This window comes from Triturus cristatus, chromosome 1_2 (genome assembly GCF_964204655.1).
Source record: "Triturus cristatus chromosome 1_2, aTriCri1.1, whole genome shotgun sequence".
In the NCBI taxonomy this organism is placed as follows: Eukaryota; Metazoa; Chordata; class Amphibia; order Caudata; family Salamandridae; genus Triturus; species Triturus cristatus.
Window position 1 is genome coordinate 576,263,707 of NC_140580.1, and position 18,944 is coordinate 576,282,650.

Below are 18,944 nucleotides of genomic sequence, written 5' to 3' on the forward strand. Positions count from 1 at the left end.
GGCTAGAGCAGGCAGCCAAGACTGGTGCACCTGGAAAGCCCAAAGCTGTCTGAGAGAACTCTGTTAACTCGGACTTTCACCATGGTCTCTGTAAACAACAGGCCAACCCAGGATAAAGAAAATATGGCCTAAAGCCCATCCTGCTGAGCAGGGACATCAGATAGGGCCATTCCAGGGAGTTGAAGGCCTTTTTGGCATCCAGGGCCAAGAGTATCCCCGACTCATGAAGCCCCATGCTACGTGCCAAGCAACCCACCAGCCTCCTCAGATTCTGCTGTGTGGCTCTATTAGGCATAAACTCGAACCTGTCGTATTTTTGACATGCTACTGATTTGCTCCGTTTTCGAGTGGCCATTGAAAAAGGTTATATCACCGTCTAACTGTCTCCACTTAGCCCCTCATTGCAAGTGCTACAACAATCTTGTCAGAATTCCAGCACCCGTGAATTAATGATGTCTTCAGGACCGATAATTCTTGGGTGCAGGATTTCCTCCCGATTATGGATTTTATATCCCAAAATGGGGAATAACTGTGGAAAATAATTTTACCTTACTTATTGCCGCAGTTTGCCTTATTCGCATTAAGCCATGTTTTACAGGGTAATATGTGATTGAAGAAATGAGTAGAACAAGGGGCAACCCATTAATCCTGGGATCTGGGTAGTACAAAATAATAGGAAACAATGGTCCCTTAAGGGGGAAGTGTGAATCACAACTTCCATGGTAACCTAGTGAATAACCAACAACCTCTCCCACTGGCCTCTGACTAAAAATGTTTGCAGGTCTTGATTGTTGAGGCCTGCTTGATGTGTTGCAGTGCTTGAGCCTGGTCTAGTCTTGGTGTTTGAACCTTCAGAAGCTGAGGTGTCAGAGAATGTAATGTAGCGTCTCTACCTGCCATGACCTCTGTTGATGTATCTACCAGACTCGTCCTGTTTATAGTAGTCGTCTTTGGTGTTAGGGGTATGTCGTTGTTTGTCGTATTTGGCTATATCTTTTATCTCCTGCTCTAGTTTAGAAATGAGTTCAAGAGCAGCGTCTTTGTCTAGAACCATTCAACTGTGTGAACATTGGTTGGCAACAAAGCTAAAATTGTTGCGGAACTTAGGGTCCTCGACCAAAATAGCTGGTTCATTTCAGACTTGTAGATGATTAGGAATAATATTGGCCTGGGGATACTCATTCGTCAAATGCCCGTGTAACTGGCTTCGGATGAGTTTCGTTTTCAGTCTCTCTAGTTTGCCAATGTTTTCTTGTAAGGCATCCACAAACCTGCTGGGAGTCTTCTGAAGAAAAGACGGACCTTTAATGATGCGATCTATGTAGTCTTCTTTGTAGGATAATGTCTCCCTGTGTGTCATATTTATATATATATATATATATATATATATATATATATATATATATATATATATATATATATATATATATATATATTGTAAAGCACAAGTTCACCTACTTCACTCTCACTGCGCCGTTGCGTCGTTTAGGGACACCTCCTCAATTCCGAATGTATATGTTTACAGAGCTGAATGAGTTTGTTTTACTAAGATTCCAAGTATTGAGTAATCAAATAAAATGTATTCTTTCTAGTAAAACCAATCTATTGATGGTTATTCAGTAGGTTACTGTGGAAGTTGAGGTTCATACTTCTCCCTTAAGGCACCATTGTTTCCTAATTATATGGGGGAATAATGAAGCTGTGTGTTTTCCAGTGAAACTTGTATTCCTGGTTCAGACTATAACTTTGATATCGGCTGAATCTGTAATACCTTCTACCTTGTAATGAGGTCAACCGAGGCATTCATGGTGCTGATGTACCGTTACTCAGGTCAAGGAGTTTGTCACCAGCTGCTGCTTAATCACTAGTTATAATCCCATTAAATAGCATCATTAAACCAACAAAGGCCTTTCAACAGCAGTGCCTGCAATGTTCTCTGACTCGCCTGCTATGGAAAAAAGTTCAGACATGCACTAAATGGCTACATTAAATGAAAGGGGCTGCCAGATTTTTATATCCATTACACTCCCACCACAGAAGCACAATCGATCGCCTCTGTTTAATTGATTAACTACTTGCTTTCCAACCAGAGTACCTAATACTTGATGTGCTAGATATTCTCAAAAAGAATGGCAACCCAGTATTTTTAAACCAAACTTTGGAAATTCATTTTTATGCCAGTCCATATTTTCCTTATCTTCTCACACTGAACGTGCTCTTAAATGGCACCTTCTGCCGTGGATATCGCATTCATTTCTGTTTAATGCTTGTCTGTTATTGTTAGCTCCCACTGGGATCTCTTTCCTATGTACAAGGGTGGTTCTTTCTGTCATGGAGTATTGATTGAAGAGGCTTGCTTCCCAATAAAGCTTAGAGATAGTTTTTCCAAAACATCAGGAGAGAAGGGAGCATGCACAATTCAGCTCATTCCATTCCCACACTACTGTCACAGAGAATGCCCGAAGGCATTCCTAACCCAGAGTATGTTGAGCAGAAATTGACCAGCAGAACATGCACGGAGTGTGGGTATATAATTTTGAAGCCAAAAAGGTAGCAGAGCTATGAATAACCCAATGAACAATCACTAGTGATTTCAACAAGACACTCTCAAATGGGCAGCAAGTGTAGCCAGGCAATTATAGGGGAGCCAAAATCCCTCTCTCAGGGGCTACTGATTAAACAGGCAGCAGCATTCTGCACAGAATCTAAAGACCTTTAGTTACGATGGTCTTCTGAATTTCTGGCCCAATTTTCAAACTGAGATTCTGAACAGTGCTGGGATAACGTGAAGATTAATAGACACGCTGTAAGGAAATTGGAAGGTTAAATGAAGGTGGTTCTGGTAACTGCAAACGCTGTATAGTGGTCGAGTCAAGTTTAACTTTATGTTGGAGATGCAGATTGGGCAGCCCAGTTCAACCTAATTCAGTCATTTGGGGGATATCTCTGGCAGTTTGTCATTCCTTTGTTTAGTTCATCGGTTCCTGAAAAGATGGCATTATTGGAGAGTAAGTGCATACTATGGTGTACTTCTGCACATTGAAGCGGTGGTGCAACACACTCAAGCTACCTCTGCTGAGGATTGTAAGCTTTTGGTTTTCCCAATTTAAAACCAAGTGCTTTTGTTGATATAGAACCTTCCGTTAAAAGAAGACAATCTTGCTTCACTGTCTTGTATTGTGCCTCTTACATTAATTGTATCACCAAGTTCTGCAAAGCATTGTCAAGAAACGTGGTACTTCTTTAAGAGATCTTTTTGTCTAAGTAAAAAGTACAAAATGTTGCTTCCAAATTCTAAGCAAGGAATGTTCTCTCCTTAAACTAGATGCAGTGTGTGCTTCTACTATTAAGCTGCTTAATTCAGAAGCTCTGGCACACTTCAGTGACTATAGTCCTCATTCTATCCAAAGGAATCTGCTAATCTTGATCTTCTGCTAATGTTTGTCAGTTCAAGAAGTTGCTGTGAAAAACAAGCTTGATCTTAATGATGACAGACAAGACCATACCTCAGTCTCTCAATTCTGTTAATTTATTCCTAAAATCGCAAACATTAGAATTTGGTAATTTGCGGTTACTCAGGAAATTATTTAAGCCTACAGGGAGGGCATTTTTTTAGAAATCTGAATGCTACAAATTTGCTCAGTGGATGCCTTATCCACACTGCTCCTCTCCCTCTATCTTGGTCATGAAATCTATTTTCAAAGGAGGCAGTATCCTAGTTTGTGTAATCATGTTTAGGCATTGCAAAACAGAGTTAAATGGTGGGATGTCCAAAATGTATTCCTGTATGTAATTTAGCCTTCTTAATCCTCACAGTGCCCATTACTTCTGACTGAAGTATAAATGAGCATAGTTGAGTGTTTTTAAAAGGAGCCAGACACAGGTAGTCCTTGCTTCCAGATCTCTTGATTGGTATCCTATTGGAAGTGCCAAAAAAAAACGTAATTCCCTATTCCCTACTCATTTTCGGAATTTCAAGGGGTCCACTTGCTCATATTCTGGATATTCAAAGGGATTTATATTACTTCATGAATTGTGTAAAAGAGAACAGCACATCAAAAAAAGGTATTTTGACTGATCTACCATTGTTTATCAATCAATCAGGATTTATATAGCGCTGCTAATCACCCAATAGCGTATCCAGGTGCTTCCAGATCCCATAAGTATCATTTGAACAGCATTGTCTTGAGGGCCCTTCTGAATTCCAGAAGTGAGGTGGTGGTCTGGAGCTGTGTGGGGAGGCTGTTCTTACTCTTTGCTGCAAATTAGGAAAAGGAGCATCCTACACTCATGCTTTGGTAGATGTTGGGAGTGTGGGCAAGTGATAGGGAGGCGGAGCGTAATCTTCTCAAAGGTTGGTGCAAGTTTTGGTGGCGGTTAATGTAGGCAGTTGGTTGTGCAGAGACTTATGTGCGCTGGTCAGCTGCTTAAATTGGCATCTCTTCTGTACAAGGAGCCAGTGGAATCATGAAGTGTATTACACAAAAGTTGAACCTGCTAAGCGAAACATTTGCAACATTTCAATCCCTCAAGTCTAAAAACTGTTTTGTATGGCAGTCTACACATACCTTTGCAAGCCAGTAGTACTACTCCTATTCTCCACCTGAAGCCTGTACTTTAGCGTTTTTTTAACATAATCACTCATAGAATTGGGTGGCAGCTGCAGAAACATGTACTTAAACAGCACTTGCTGTTGCACAATTTACTTAGGCCATATTTGCATTCATAAACATTTTTGACAGGAGCATTGTGCAAAATATGATCAAATGTTTTGCCACACAGATATGGTATTTGAAATTAGCAAAGCACCTACACCTGGTATCAAGTTGTGTCGGAAATCGACAGTGACCTTGTTGAAATGTTAAGAATGGAACATCAATAGATTCAAATAGGTAAATCTGTACACTGATAATACTAACCTGCTTCAGTGGTGGAATATTGGACTGTTTGCCACATGCAGAGTCCTAAACATTATGCACCCCAGTAATCATTGATGCGGTCCAGAGGGAATTCGGTGTAGGTAAATTGGCCCAAGATATTCGAATGCTCTTTACCCCCACTGTCGCTATAGCCTCACATAGTGAGGAACCTGTTAGCTGCAACATGGACTTTTCTTGACATAAACAGCAACAGGATGTTTAAGGGAAATTGCATGCCTCTGACCAATCTTCTCAACAAACGAAGGGGTAATTTGCATCTAGATCTCAAGTCACTGAACCTGGAGAGCTAGCACCTGAAGTTATAGAATTTGGCTAATATAGTCTGTCACAGTAATTTATGCACGTCTTCTATCACAATAGTTTATCAAACGGCATTAGTCCCTCTCAAGCGACCGCGCTGAACCAACTACAATATTTGTTAATATTCAAGTGATGTGGGTTAGCTTGCATGTCAGTACATATACATGTATCGTTCAATGCAGCTTATTTACAAAAGAGGGAACACTGGTACATATTTAGGATCCATGTATTCTTGAAAGGTTTAAAGAGACTTTTTCTCTACATACCCTGCATGACCCATGGTGAGACTAACTAGGTTTGAGTGCATCTTTTTTTCAAACATGTGACCTTAAGATGCTGTCGAAGGTTGTCTAATTAGTGAAAGTGACGGCTTCAGAGAATCAGTAGCTATAAGCAACTGAGGGTAGACACCCTCAATTACTTAACAAACATAATTTCTCAGTTTCCTATCAATTAAACATACTATTACTATCTTCCTTACAAATACATAATTTCTAGCAAAACATCTCTCCCTAACTCCTGTACATTGTTGTGATTTGTAACACATAGGCTGCACAAAACAAGATAACTTTTTCTAGCTTTTACACAGCTCTACAAAGGAGATGCTTTTTCCACATTAGATTAAACCAGGTGGGGTCTCTTTTGTGTTCAGGTGTACTGCAAGCAGGCAGATCCAGACCTCAGTTCTATAACAAGACTGTCTTAACTAGCAGGAAGGAAACAACGGTGGATTTCTGTATGAACAAAACTACTGTGACTTTCTTTGAAAAAAATGAGACTGATATTTGCAAGTCAGCTACTTGATCACAAATCCACGCATTCAAAAGCTCATTCTTTCCACATGGCAAAGATTTAATTTTGTTCCTCACCGCACACACAACCACATTAAGGCATTGGTAAGTACTACTTTATAGTCTCTGCACAGCATGTGAGCCTGCAGTGAACATATGCTGCAAATAGAAAACATTGCTTACCTGTTAAATTCAGTTTTCTGCTTACTTCTGGTATACATTCACATGCTCTCCACCCCCCTTCTGTGGCATGGGTAACATAGATAACATTGCTACAGATATTCTTTGGACACTGAAACATTAGACAGTGGGAAAAGTACATGTGGAGTCTTTGTTCAGAAGCTTTGTCTGCTTGAGGGTGATTTAGGCACGAGTCATTTTAAAAATAAATGTATAGGGAAACAATGTCTTACAATATTCGAAGCCCAGCATTAGATGGCAAAATTATGTGAGCATGTGAATGTACAATCAGAAGTAGCTACCAACATATGATTGCCGTTATGTAGTTTTCTTTGTTTTTAAACATTTTAGTGGTAGCTGTTATACCTCAGTAAAGCAAAAGATAATCTTTGTATACCATTGTTGTGCAATTTTCTGATGTCCTCAGAAATGCCGTATTGAAAAGTACATTGAGGTAATAATCTCCTTGTAGATCCTTTTGGTTTCCTCATACTAATACTGCTTGATAGATACTCTTGAAAGCATATGCATCTTTGAAAGGGCTGTTCTACAGAGTGATATAGGGCCATATGTAGGTAGGCTGTGTTTTGCGATTCTCTAATTGCAATTTTTAGGGAATCGCAATTGGAGAATAGCAAAACGCTATGTAGGTAGGATTAGCAATTTTTTTTGAGAATCCCACCTATTCCTTATTTGCGATTCTCTAATTGAGAATCGCAAATAAGGAATACCTTGCCATTCATTCCTATGGGCTTAAAGGCCCATAGGAATGAATGGGAAGACATTCTCAATTTGCGATTCTCAATTAGAGAATCGCAAATTGAGAATGCAATTTCAAGGTTGCAAGGGTGTCAATAGGACACCATGTTGCACCCCTGTAATGAGCATGGGTGCACATGTGGCGCACATACATGTGTGCCACATGGCACTTTGAATAATGCAAAAAACTGCATTATTAAAGGAAATCTCAAATTACCATCAACCTGAAGTTGGTGGTAATTTGCGATTCCTTAAGCCAAAATAGCACAACTTGGGTGCTTTCTACATTGCATTTAAGGAATCGCTATTTGGGATTCCTTAAATGCAATTGCAAAATAAGGAATCGCAAATTTTGTGATTCCTTATTTTGCATGTGGGTTGTTGTTCCCTACATAGCATGCTGCCCAAATTGCGATCGCAAACGCTGAAATTCTGCGAATTTCAGCATTTGCGATCGCAATGTGCCTTTCTACATATGGCCCATATTTCCTTCTATGCAACACTGTAGTTGGAACAGCTTGATATTTTCTAATGATTAACATGCAGACCATCCAACCTCCTCTACAGAGTAAATTAGTCAATATGATATGGTAAGGCTATTGTCATGTGAAAAATAAATTTATATTGACATCCACAAAAAGAGCTTTTTTAGTATAATGTCAGCGTGATTCCAACACACAACTTGTACTGATAGTGTCCACACAAAAGTCTCTTTAAAAAGATTGTTCGAAATCCAGCATGCTTGCAAGTTTGTAAATTTGTGAAGGATATCTTGCTGTAGAGGTAGTGAAACAAATAGCTAGTACTTATTCATACCACATCAAAACTGATAGATGGAAACTACAAAGGAAACACATTTCCGCATGATCACAATCCTTTTGAGCATAGCACTGTTGAGAGTTTTCCTAGTAAGCATCAGAAGTTAGTTATATTTTGCAACATGTGACATGCTTGGCAGGTTGCAGAACTGCTTTGTTTTAGATGCAATTATGTCATAGATTCTGAATGTAGTAGGAAATGAAAGACGTTACCTAAAGAGTTAATAACATTGGATGAATTTGCTTGTAAAGTTAATAAAACGTATTCTTATGTTATTCAGTGACTTGGTGGGGCACAATCAATAGATAATGTTCACTGCCAAAAACCAAACATGCAAACATATACCCACTTTAATTAACGAAAGCTATGTCCGTCTTTGTATATAAATATTATATTTTCTTAGTTATGTCACTTAATTACAATTTAAACGTGTACCCTTCTGATATATTTATTTTCTATTTTCCCCATAGGTTTTTCACTGTCACTTTAACAACAATTTTTTCCCCCTCTTCCTGGAACACTTGCTATCAGACAGAATTTCATTGTCTACAGGATCGTTTTTACTTGGTAAGCAAGACAAATAAACCTTAGCAGTATGCAAATGTCTTTCATTACCTTGAAAGTGAGCAAATGTTTTTGCTTGACTAAATAAAATCATGTATGCTCATAAAACATTGACAAAAAAGTGTCACCCTCCAATTGCAGAATCTCAAAAGATCTGAATCCAACAGTTAAAATTCAATACTATGGAATGATTTAAAAAAACGTCTTTATCAAGAGATATTCATGCTAAAGCACAAATCATACTTTTAATTTATAGTGTATTAAAATCTAATGCCAGTATATTAGATTTTTGTGTTGAGCTTAAAACTACCTTGTAAATGTTGCATTTCAGCATTAGCATAAACCTAACACTTATGACTGCAAAATGTGTTTCTTATATAGATCAGAATCCCAGTGATGCTGTGGTACATCTTTAGACATTTGTTCTTCGCATACTTAAGATTTTTTCAAATACACTATACTTACCAAATTGTTATTTTTTTTTCCACACAATATATCAATGGGTTTCTGAAGATCCAATGGCTACAAAGTGAAAAGGCAAAAATGTATACCTAACATTCCTATTAAATGATTGCATTAAGTAGGGTTAGGGTTATGGCGCTACAAATCTGTTGACTAAATATTTACTACTTTTGAGTTTTTTAACTCCACGTCATTTATTGTGAAGAATTTATGTAAAGAATTAGTTTCATCTGAAAATTGAAGCTATTATATGAATTGACAGTCTCCCAATGACCCTGTAATTTGCTTAGATAGGTTCTCCAGTGATTCAAGCAATTAAACAATGTTGTAGCCTTTGCAATTCGTTATCTATATAAAATATTTTAGTTGGTTAACCCAGAAGCAGAGTGAGCTGCGTGAGGCAAAACCTAAGTTTCAACTGCATCAGTGGATACCATTGGTAAGGAAAAAATAAATTGTAAACCTGCACCCACCTCCTGTTTAGCCAACATCCAGCTTTATCTCTAAAAAAATGTTGCCTCTAAATTAATCCTGATCTACATTTTGCTTTCAGTACAAGACCACCAAGTGGCTACTTATTCTGGGATCCAAATTCTTTAAGGCAAACAGTAGAGTAGACAAACCAGAAATAAGGGATTTTAAATAGACTTTATTTCTTCCCATTAAATCCAAGAACAGTTGTGTAGCTTTATGAATCAGCTCTATTTTCTCTTTTTCCCTATAAGCTGCAAATGTAATATCTGCCAAATATCACTATTTTTGTTTCAGCAATGTGTGTGTGTGTGTGTGTGTGTGTGTGTGTGTGTGTGTAGGTGTGTGTAGGTGTGTGTGTAGGTGTGTGTGTGTGTGTGTGTGTGTAGGTGTGTGTGTGTAGGTGTGTGTAGGTGTGTGTGTGTGTGTTTTGTTCCCTTTTTCACTGGAAATAACAAAGGTTACAGGTATGTTCAAAGTAGGTTCAGATGTTACACATACACAAAACCATAGAAATTCAGCAGCTTGAGAGAATTGTTGTTCATCCAAGTGGCAATTAGACTCAAGGCCAGGTCAAGATCGGACTGTCCATGATTCTGTGCAGATGACAGAGAGGAAATGATTTGGGTATCATCTGCGTAACAGAATAGTCAAACCACAACTCTCAACTATGTCTGCCTATGGGCGGATATAGACATTGAATAACATTGGGCTTAACACTGAGCCCTGAGGGACTCCAGAGGTTTAAAGCCCACGTCTCGGATCTAACATTGCCCGAAAAAACTTGAAACAACCGATCCTTTAAGAATTATGTTAAGCAGGCTAAGGCTGTTCCTTTGAGACTAGCAATGCCAATTTTTCGAGTAAGATGGGGTGGGACACAGTATCAAAGGCCGTGCTAAGATCTAATGAAATGAGCGCTGCATCCATAAGTCGTCTAAGCTGATCCATGACTCCAGAAGGATGGATTCAGTACTGTGCCCAGCAGTAAAACCCGACTGCGAAGAGTGTAAAAGATTGTGCGCCTCCACATTAGTTGTAAGCTGTGTATTCACATGTTTCCTCAAAATGTTGGATAAACTAGGCAACAAGAAATTGGTCGAAAATTCGACCAATTAGCCAAATCAAGATTGGGTTGTTTTGAGAGCGGAAGCACCATAGCATGCTTCCAGCTCCAAGGAACATATACCTCACGTAGAGATGAGTTAAGCAGATTCATCATCATCTGTAATAATTCCTGATCCAAAAGGCAGAGCTTAGAATGTGGTAAGGTATCCAGTGGAGAGCCAGATTTAAATGACTGTAGGATGGTAGAAAAAGTGGAGATATCCAGCAGGGGCCATGATTTCATATAGGGGTGAGACCCGACCTAATCAAGCTGTCGTTATGCACTTGTTGGGAGTAGTTCAAAGTGCGACTAATGTCAGCTGAGTCAACAAATCATATTCCACTCTTGAGGTCCTTGGACAAATGAATGAAGTGTTACGTTCATTTAAGATTACTGTACTATAAGCTGCATAAACAACGAACAACAAAATAAATATTGAAATGTTAAAATATGCGCATGCTGAACTTTGAACGATAATCAGTTGTTGAATGTATATGAACAAAAATAAAGATAACCATGAAGCCTATAAACATAATTTACAAATTCAGACATGAAACTGCATTTAGAGTATATAGCCTGCATCATGAGTTCCAGGTAAATAATGCAAATTCCAATGAACACATGCAACATGCAGGTCTGTTGTTAACAATACAAAATTATAATTTTCGATGGCATGCGTGGCTGTAGATGCACATGCTCTGCATACTCCTGCGATCTAGTTTTGGGTCCGGAGTTGTGCAAGTTTTATTTCTCTGAAGAAGTCTTGAGTCACAAGATTGGGTGATTCCTCCTCTCAGTGATACTGTGCATGGGCACCGACTCCTTTGTTGGATTGTTTTCTCTCCACCATCTGGTTCAGACATGTGTATCTCTGCTCCGTGTATCGACTCTTTGGTTCTTTTTACTGATTTCAACTGTATTGTTTTGATCGCACTTTCCACTTCTGCGCTGCTCAAAAATGTCATCGGTTCGAGCTTCGACCGATTACCTTTCAGCATGCCGTCTATCTCGGGCCAATTTCTGCCTGCACTCTTTTTCCATCGAGGATGCCTTTCTGATTGAATGCGCACACTTCAGGTTTTGCCCACGTTGCCACGCTAAGTATCTACACACGACCAACACCTCATGCGCAGCTTGTGTCTTTTGCCGGGCCAGTGCGGGTCCGACTGCGGCGCGCAAGTCTTTTTGGCCCAAAAAGACCATTTGTGATCAAAGGGCATGTCAGTGGGAAATAGTTTGCAGAAGCGCAAATGTCACCCCCAACATTTTTGGCTAGGATCACGCCCAGGAGGAGCCAGCTTCAGAGGAAGAGTCTTCTGCCCTGATGAAAGCTCTGATATGGAGATCGATATGGAAGTGTGTAGCCTTCAGTCTGGTCAGCGCGTGAGTACTGTTGTCCCTGACCCAGCTCCAACACCCAAGCACGCTTCTTAACACTCACATACTGAGGTTGCCTGCTTTCGGGCCATGGTTGGATCCAAAAGACTGCTTCGGTCACCGCAGACTTGGGCCTGGCACCAAAATATGATGCCAAGCCTTCAGCATTGTTCTCTTTGGACTGAGACCGAACTTTGGGACCGAGCCGGCAACTGACCACATCAACCTCGGTGCCGACCAAAAAACTTGGCTCCATGCCGAAACCCTTGGGTCTAAAAACTATGGAGCCGAAACCTTCCAAGACTTAATCGGCTTCCATGTCTCCAGTCGAACCCATTCTCGAGCAAATGGCCATTCGACAGCGGAAAATACAGATCCAGGAGGGTACAGAATGGATCATGGCTTTTACACCATCAAAAAGGAAGCGGTCCTTCTAAAAATCACTGGCAGCCCTATCCCCTAAAGAGGAAGATGAAGGACAACGGATGTCGATCCCACGCTTCCGTAGGGCTCGGCTAGGGGGCCAGTCTCTATCAGTCAAAACAGCCACCGCCTGAAATGCTCTGCCTCAGAAGCTACGGAATATCCAAGATCTTAGACTCTTTAAAAAAACAATTGAAAACTTTTCTATTTCCAGAGTCGTGCTAATGGCCTTACCACATTGGATTTTCTTCACTTCTCGCGCCAGGACGCTCTTGAGTATCGGTGCGCGGTACAAGTCTATTATAACATAACAATGCCACCAGCCCTACACATCACCCTCCTCCTCCACCTCCATCTTCACCCCCTCCTCCACCTCTTACATTTCTAGCACATGAGCCACTTGATGCTACACATCCAGAATCACTAGGTACAGATGATGATGGGAGGGGGGGGGGGGGGGGTTACAAGGTCCATCAGGCGATCCTGACCCATGGCATGATGAGGCATTCTTTTTAAAGAGCCAGTCTGTGCCTGAGTTGTCACCCCACAGGTGGACAAAAAATAAAAGACCGCCCCTTTTGATGAACCTTTTATCAGGGGCCATGACCCTCCTGACTACATAGTTGCCACAGCATCTCGTAAAAGAGCTAATAGCCAGTCTACTGGAGAACCTTCACCACCTGAAAAAGAAAGTAAGCGGATATACGCAGCGGGGAAATGAGTTGCAGCACAGGCAGCTAATCATTGGCATATTGCCAATTCTCAAGCCCTTCTGGCCCATTATGACAGAGCCCATTGGGATGAAATGGAGGAACTGCTACAGTACCTCCCTGAAGAACACAGAGAAAGGGGACAACAAATTGCCACGGAAGGTCATGCCATCACCAACAACTCCATCAGATGTGCACTAAATTCTGCTGATACAGCGTCTGGCCCTGTCAATACTAGCATGCTTCATAGATGACATGCATAGCTTAGGTGTTCTGGTTTCAAACCAGAGGTCCAACAGGAAGCACTCAATATGCCTTTCGACGAAGAACACCTTTTTGGGCCACAAGTAGACTCTACACTAGATTTCTTTTTAAAACAGGAAACTGATACAGCTAAAATAATGGGAGCATTATAGACCACAGCTCCCAGAGGGTCCTTTTGTCGCTCAAGCTACAGGGATGCATACAAAACAACCACTTCAGACGCCTCCACTTCCCAGCAAAAACAAGACCAGTCCGCCTACAGTAAAGGCTACTTAGGAGGTTCCTTCAGATGTGGAAACAAGGGAAGTGGCAGAGGTGCCTCCACACATGGAGCAACACCCACTGCTAACCAGTGACTAGCTAAAACTCCCCCCCACCCTGAACACTCCACACCTATCTGGAGCAGGCCACAATTTTTCCACCCAGTCTGGATATCCATCACCACAGACCAAAGAGTACTGGCCATTATCCATCATGGCTGTTATCTGGAGCTCATTTCTACACCACCCAATATCTCTCCTTGCACCCACAGGTTGTCACAAGATCATCTAACACTTATCAAACAAGAAGTCAAAGCCCTCCTTCTCAAAGGAGCTATAGAACCCATCCCGCTTCAACAGCAGGGACTAGGTGTATACTCCCTGTATTTTCTCATTCCCTAAAAAGTCTGGTCACTAAGACCAATCTTCGATCTCAGACCCTTGAACCAATACATCCTCTCAGAACTTTTCCATATGGTTACTCTACAGGTTGTTATTCCACTTCTCTAACAGGGCGACTTTATGGCTTCACTAGACCTAAAGGATGCCTACTTTCATACACCAATACACCCTGCACACCGCACCTCTGATTTGTCATAGCAGGCAAACATTACCAATTCGAAGTTCTACAACAGCTTTTCACAAAATGCTTGGCAGTAGTTGAGGCACATCTGCGCAGACAAAACATTCATGTACGTCCATACCTGGACGAATAGCTCATCAAATCCATTACTCCACTTCAGTGTCAAAAGTTCACTCAGTTGACAGTGAATCTACTTCACAGATTAGGGTTCACAATAAACGTTCCCAAGTCTCATCCTCAACCTCTCCAAATTCACCATACCTAGGGGCCATCCTCAATACACAGTTAGGACTAGCTTATCCCAATTCTGCTCGAGTTAAAAACTTTGAGATAACTCTACCACAGTTCCAGCCAAACACAACTCTCACAGTTTGGACAGTAACGCGTCTGCTAGGAATGATGGCCTCTTGTAATTGCCATAGTTCCCCACGCGAGGTTGCACATGCACCATAAGCATCAATGTCTAGCTCGCCTGGTCTCAATCACAGCGTCACCTCAAAGACCTAGTGTTAATAGACTGCCATACTTCCCGTTCATATTGGAGACTGGTTGGGGTGCTTATCTAATGGACCTCACAATACAAGGTCTGTGGGATGCCAAACATCAGTCCCTACTCATCAACTACCTGGAGATTCAAGCGACCTTCCTAGCGCTTAAAGCTATTTTTCTTTAACTATCTCACAAGTCTCACAATGTTGTCCTAGACAATATGACAGCCATGTATTATTTACAAAAACAAAGCGGGAGGACACTTTCCCTCAACTATCACAGCTGTCTCAGACCATATGGAACTGGGCTGTTCACCACCACATTCATCTCTTGGTGTAATATTTGCCAGGAACGGACAGTCATTTTGAAGACCTCCTCTGCAGTCTGCAGCAACAGACCCACGAATGGGAACTCCACCCACAAGTCCTCTTTCCCTACTTTCAAAAGTGGAGCTTTCCTCAATTAGACCTTTTCGCCATAGTCGGAAATGCCAAAAATTCACCTCCAGGTACCCACACCCACTATCCAAGAGCAACACACTATGGATGAGTTGGTCAGGGGTATTTGCCTACACTTTTCCACCTCTTCGTCTCATTCCCTTTCTGGTTCGGAGAATCAGGCAAACATCTCTCACTATGATTGTAGTAGGTCCCAATTGGGCACGTCAGCCCCGTTTCATAACACTTCCGCTCCTGTACCCCGGTGACCGCCACATCCCTGGAGCAAGGAAAGTAAATAAACCATCTTATATTCTTTATCCTGCTAACCCCAAATCCATTGACCGACACCTTGAAGTTTCCCTGCCAAGAACAATTGAGTTTTTACGCATTGCCTGGATTATGCTGCAGCAGAGTTTGAAGTTAATATGGTAAATAAAGAAATGTAGGTGGATGACAATAGGGGAAACGTACTCACTGTTAGTGTGAACCAACTCCCATCAGAGATGCAGAATAGAAGTTAGCGCTCAGGAAACACGTGTGATCACAGGGAAGTTTTTCTACTGTCAAACATGGAGTTGTCTATCACTTTAAATGGTGGATATAAAATCAGTAGAAGGAAAGCTTTCTATTTGTTTTTAATGCTGTAGTTGACAAAAATCTCTTTCACCCAAATTTACAGATATGTGCTTAAAAGTATGGATCTTAAGCTCATTCGTGTTGAAAGACCAATATGTACCTAAATTGAGTTGCACAGCTAATAGGCCAAATAAAGGTTCTGTTCGACCAGCTCACTGACCGAGGAAATACATTTTTGATGGTCTACGAGGAATGTAGATCAGTATTTTTCTCATAAAAATGATTCTCACTGCTCTGCAAAACATGTCCTAGATTCCACAAGCAAGAACGTATCATAGCCAACCACTTGCCACACTAATGGCCAAACCAGAGCAAGTGACCAATGCCCTCCTGGATGAGACTATTTGGATTCTCATTTACTGCATAGTTATGCAGCTTAATAAGTTATAGGTTATAGAGGAGGAGTAACGATATAACTTTTTACTATCCGAATACTCTTAGAACCTTGTGAAACTGAACTAATTTACTAAGCCTTCACTAGTGCCAGAGCTGCTTGTGGGTGTTATAATAAGTTAGTGGGCAGACTTTGGAACGTATACCACAAAACATTTCTAAAAAAAAAGCTTAGCATAAAAAATGTATGTCTGTAGAAAAGATACATCCATATTCTCCTTTGTAGTTTATTACTGTCACTGCCCCAGAATGTTCAAATATCTTCAACTTTTGGTTGTTGTTTTCCTTAGTAGAATGCTCTAATAAATGGGTGTCTCGGACTGTGTAGCATGAACATTATTATGGAAAATGTTATCATAAAACAAAACGTTACATCTACTCACACCCGGGGCACAGGAATAGATCCAGGAGGCCTATCATCCTATGGAAAAAGACTGAGAATGTCTGAACTGTTTGGAAAGGTCTGATTCTTTTCTCTATGACTGCAAATCTCTCTTGTACCTCGACTGGCACCGCACTTGAACTCAATTCACCCAGTTAACTGCGAGAATACTACAAAGGAAAGTTTAGACTGAATGCTTTCATACTGAATGCATGTTCATGTCCACCTTAATAAACATACCTGTAAACTATCTGATCCTTTTACTAGTGTATATGTTCTAAACCCATTGACGGCCCTATTGACGTAAATATGTGCCATAAAGGAGCATAGGGAACAGCAGCAAGTCTGGCTTCTTGTTAGATGTGATGATCGTGTAAAATTGTTTGGAATTAGGAAGTTGGCCTTTGTTGGACTAAATCAAGTTAAAATTCCTAGAGACGTAGACACTCTGGTGTCAAATTACGAAAGCGTTTGAGTATGGGAAATAGTACTCAGGGACTATTTAAAAAAAAAATGTATTTTATTAATTACAGCAGTAAATTTAACAGTGCAATTCATTGGGATGTTTGACCAATTGACTGTGCCTTTATTGGAATCTTTTCTCCTGACCGTGGTCCCTGTTGTTGCAACACCATATGTTATGGACTTTGGCCTTTCTTTTATTCTGGGACCACTGTACGTAGCATTCTGATGATTGCCATATTTAATCCTGTCTGCAAATGACAAATGTCAATAAAGAAATATATTTTTTTAATCGACAGTGCAATAAATGAAATGCATATCTTTACATTGCTATTATAGGTACAGAGGCTCCAGAAGACTCATCAATCACAGTCTCGTATCACTAGCAAATACAGCAAGGCCATACAGATCGTGTAATTGTTTCCTAGAATGTAGTCCTTTTCACCGCTATTTCCTACCCAAACTCCTAACATTATTCGGTAGCCAAATAGCCTTGATAACTAGCCTTACTCAAGGTCAGAGTTCGCTTACTTCACCTGTCAAATGACCCCTATATTCCTAATATTTTATCAGTTAGTCTTACCTCCAAAATCTATTACTCTCGCAAGTCTTTATCTTCTGATTTGTTTCCCCTTTCGCAACTGTTGTATCCTCTCTATCCTCCAAGTATGGTCGGAGGGTGCCCATATATACCTTGGACTGGATCTATGTGGGAGCGTACTGGAATAGATTTCGGAGTTCCCATTACAAACTATCATATCTTTGATTTGGTCCTCTATCTGTGGTACACTACTCGTGCCCCAGTGCGTTGCTACTCTCCTATTGGCAAGCATGCAGGCCATGGCAACAAGCTGCCTCACTACCTTCAGTGTACTATTAGTATACCTCAGTAGAACTGCCAGTGGTGTGCATGGTATTCCCTTAGCTGGTTTTTTTGTGATATCTTTTATGTACTCTTACATGCCTTTGTAAATCTGCCCTGAAACTTCCAACTCCTATCAGTAAAGGTGCAGTGGGCACGGTCCTTTCTATTGGTACAACTGTATTTGAATTTTCCCATTTTAAATATTTTTGGGTTACTCACAAAGACATTTAAGAGTATGTAAAAGAGCACTACAGGGGTACTACTATACATAATCCAAAATGCCTTTGTGAACAGGCCCCTGTGGGTTTTTGTTTAGGTCGGTCTTCATGTTCAAACAAGATCTTTGTAATTTTAAACATTGTTGTACATGATGTGGTGAAAGAATGTTTTTCTGTCTGGTAGCCAACAACCAATTTGAACAAGGAAGCAAAGTGTGGCTTGCATACTACTAATACAATTGTCAGATTGCAAGTAATTAATGCATATTTATGGACTTTCATGTTCACAGGTGTTGCCTACATTGCCCCCCACCTGAACAATCTCTACTTCCTGTCTTTGTGTCAAAAGCATGGTGTTTATGCCGTTATCCGATGGTTGTTTTTACTGAAGTTGACTCTTAGCGTGGTAATGCTGTTTGCTGGACCCGACCAGATCTATGTACTTTGTTTTTTTATTGCCAGGTAAGCATTCTGTATATAGACAAAATGCGCTTTCTACTTATTCCTATATTTAAATCGAACTGCTTACTACACACATGCAATTTTATATTTATTTTCGTGGACAAATATTAGATAGGTTTGTATAAGTTTAGAAGACACTGTAGGTATTGATAATAGCCTTTGATTGACAATATGTTATTATCAACGTGTGAAACCTTATTTCATTATTTAATCAATCTGACGTCTAAATCCATTAATTCAGTTACATTGCTTAACTAACCAGCTGAATGCAAGTGTGGGTCAATTCAGTTTACTTTGTGATTTGAGACATTTGCCCCAACCTTTGTACAACTGAAAGAAAGCTCTTTTGAGATGCTGCACCCATTTTGATGTTTGGATGTTATTCCTGTGGAGCCAATACAGTTGTTGTTCTTTTTCTTTGAATCGTAGATATTGATGCCTACTATACACTTACTACTGCTGCACACTTTACCTGGTAAATGCCTGGTAAATTAGATAGTAGCAACTAATGCTCACAGCTGTGGTTATGGCTCCAACATGAAATTTGACAGATAATTGTTTAGATAGTTGATATTTGCAGATGGTG

The 18,944-nt window shown here is 40.4% G+C and overlaps 1 protein-coding gene across 3 annotated transcripts in view; it reads left to right on the forward strand.

Moving 5' to 3' along the window:
• The window catches only part of SLC68A1 (solute carrier family 68 member 1), a 175,515-nt gene that overhangs the window by 124,642 nt on the left and 31,929 nt on the right, over positions 1-18,944 (forward strand). For all 3 annotated transcript variants that reach the window (XM_085606527.1, XM_085606528.1, XM_085606529.1), the window contains exons 6-7: positions 8,260-8,356; positions 18,187-18,358. In XM_085606527.1, the coding sequence (XP_085462653.1) occupies positions 8,260-8,356; positions 18,187-18,358 (269 nt within the window). The remainder of the gene's footprint in view (positions 1-8,259; positions 8,357-18,186; positions 18,359-18,944) is intronic.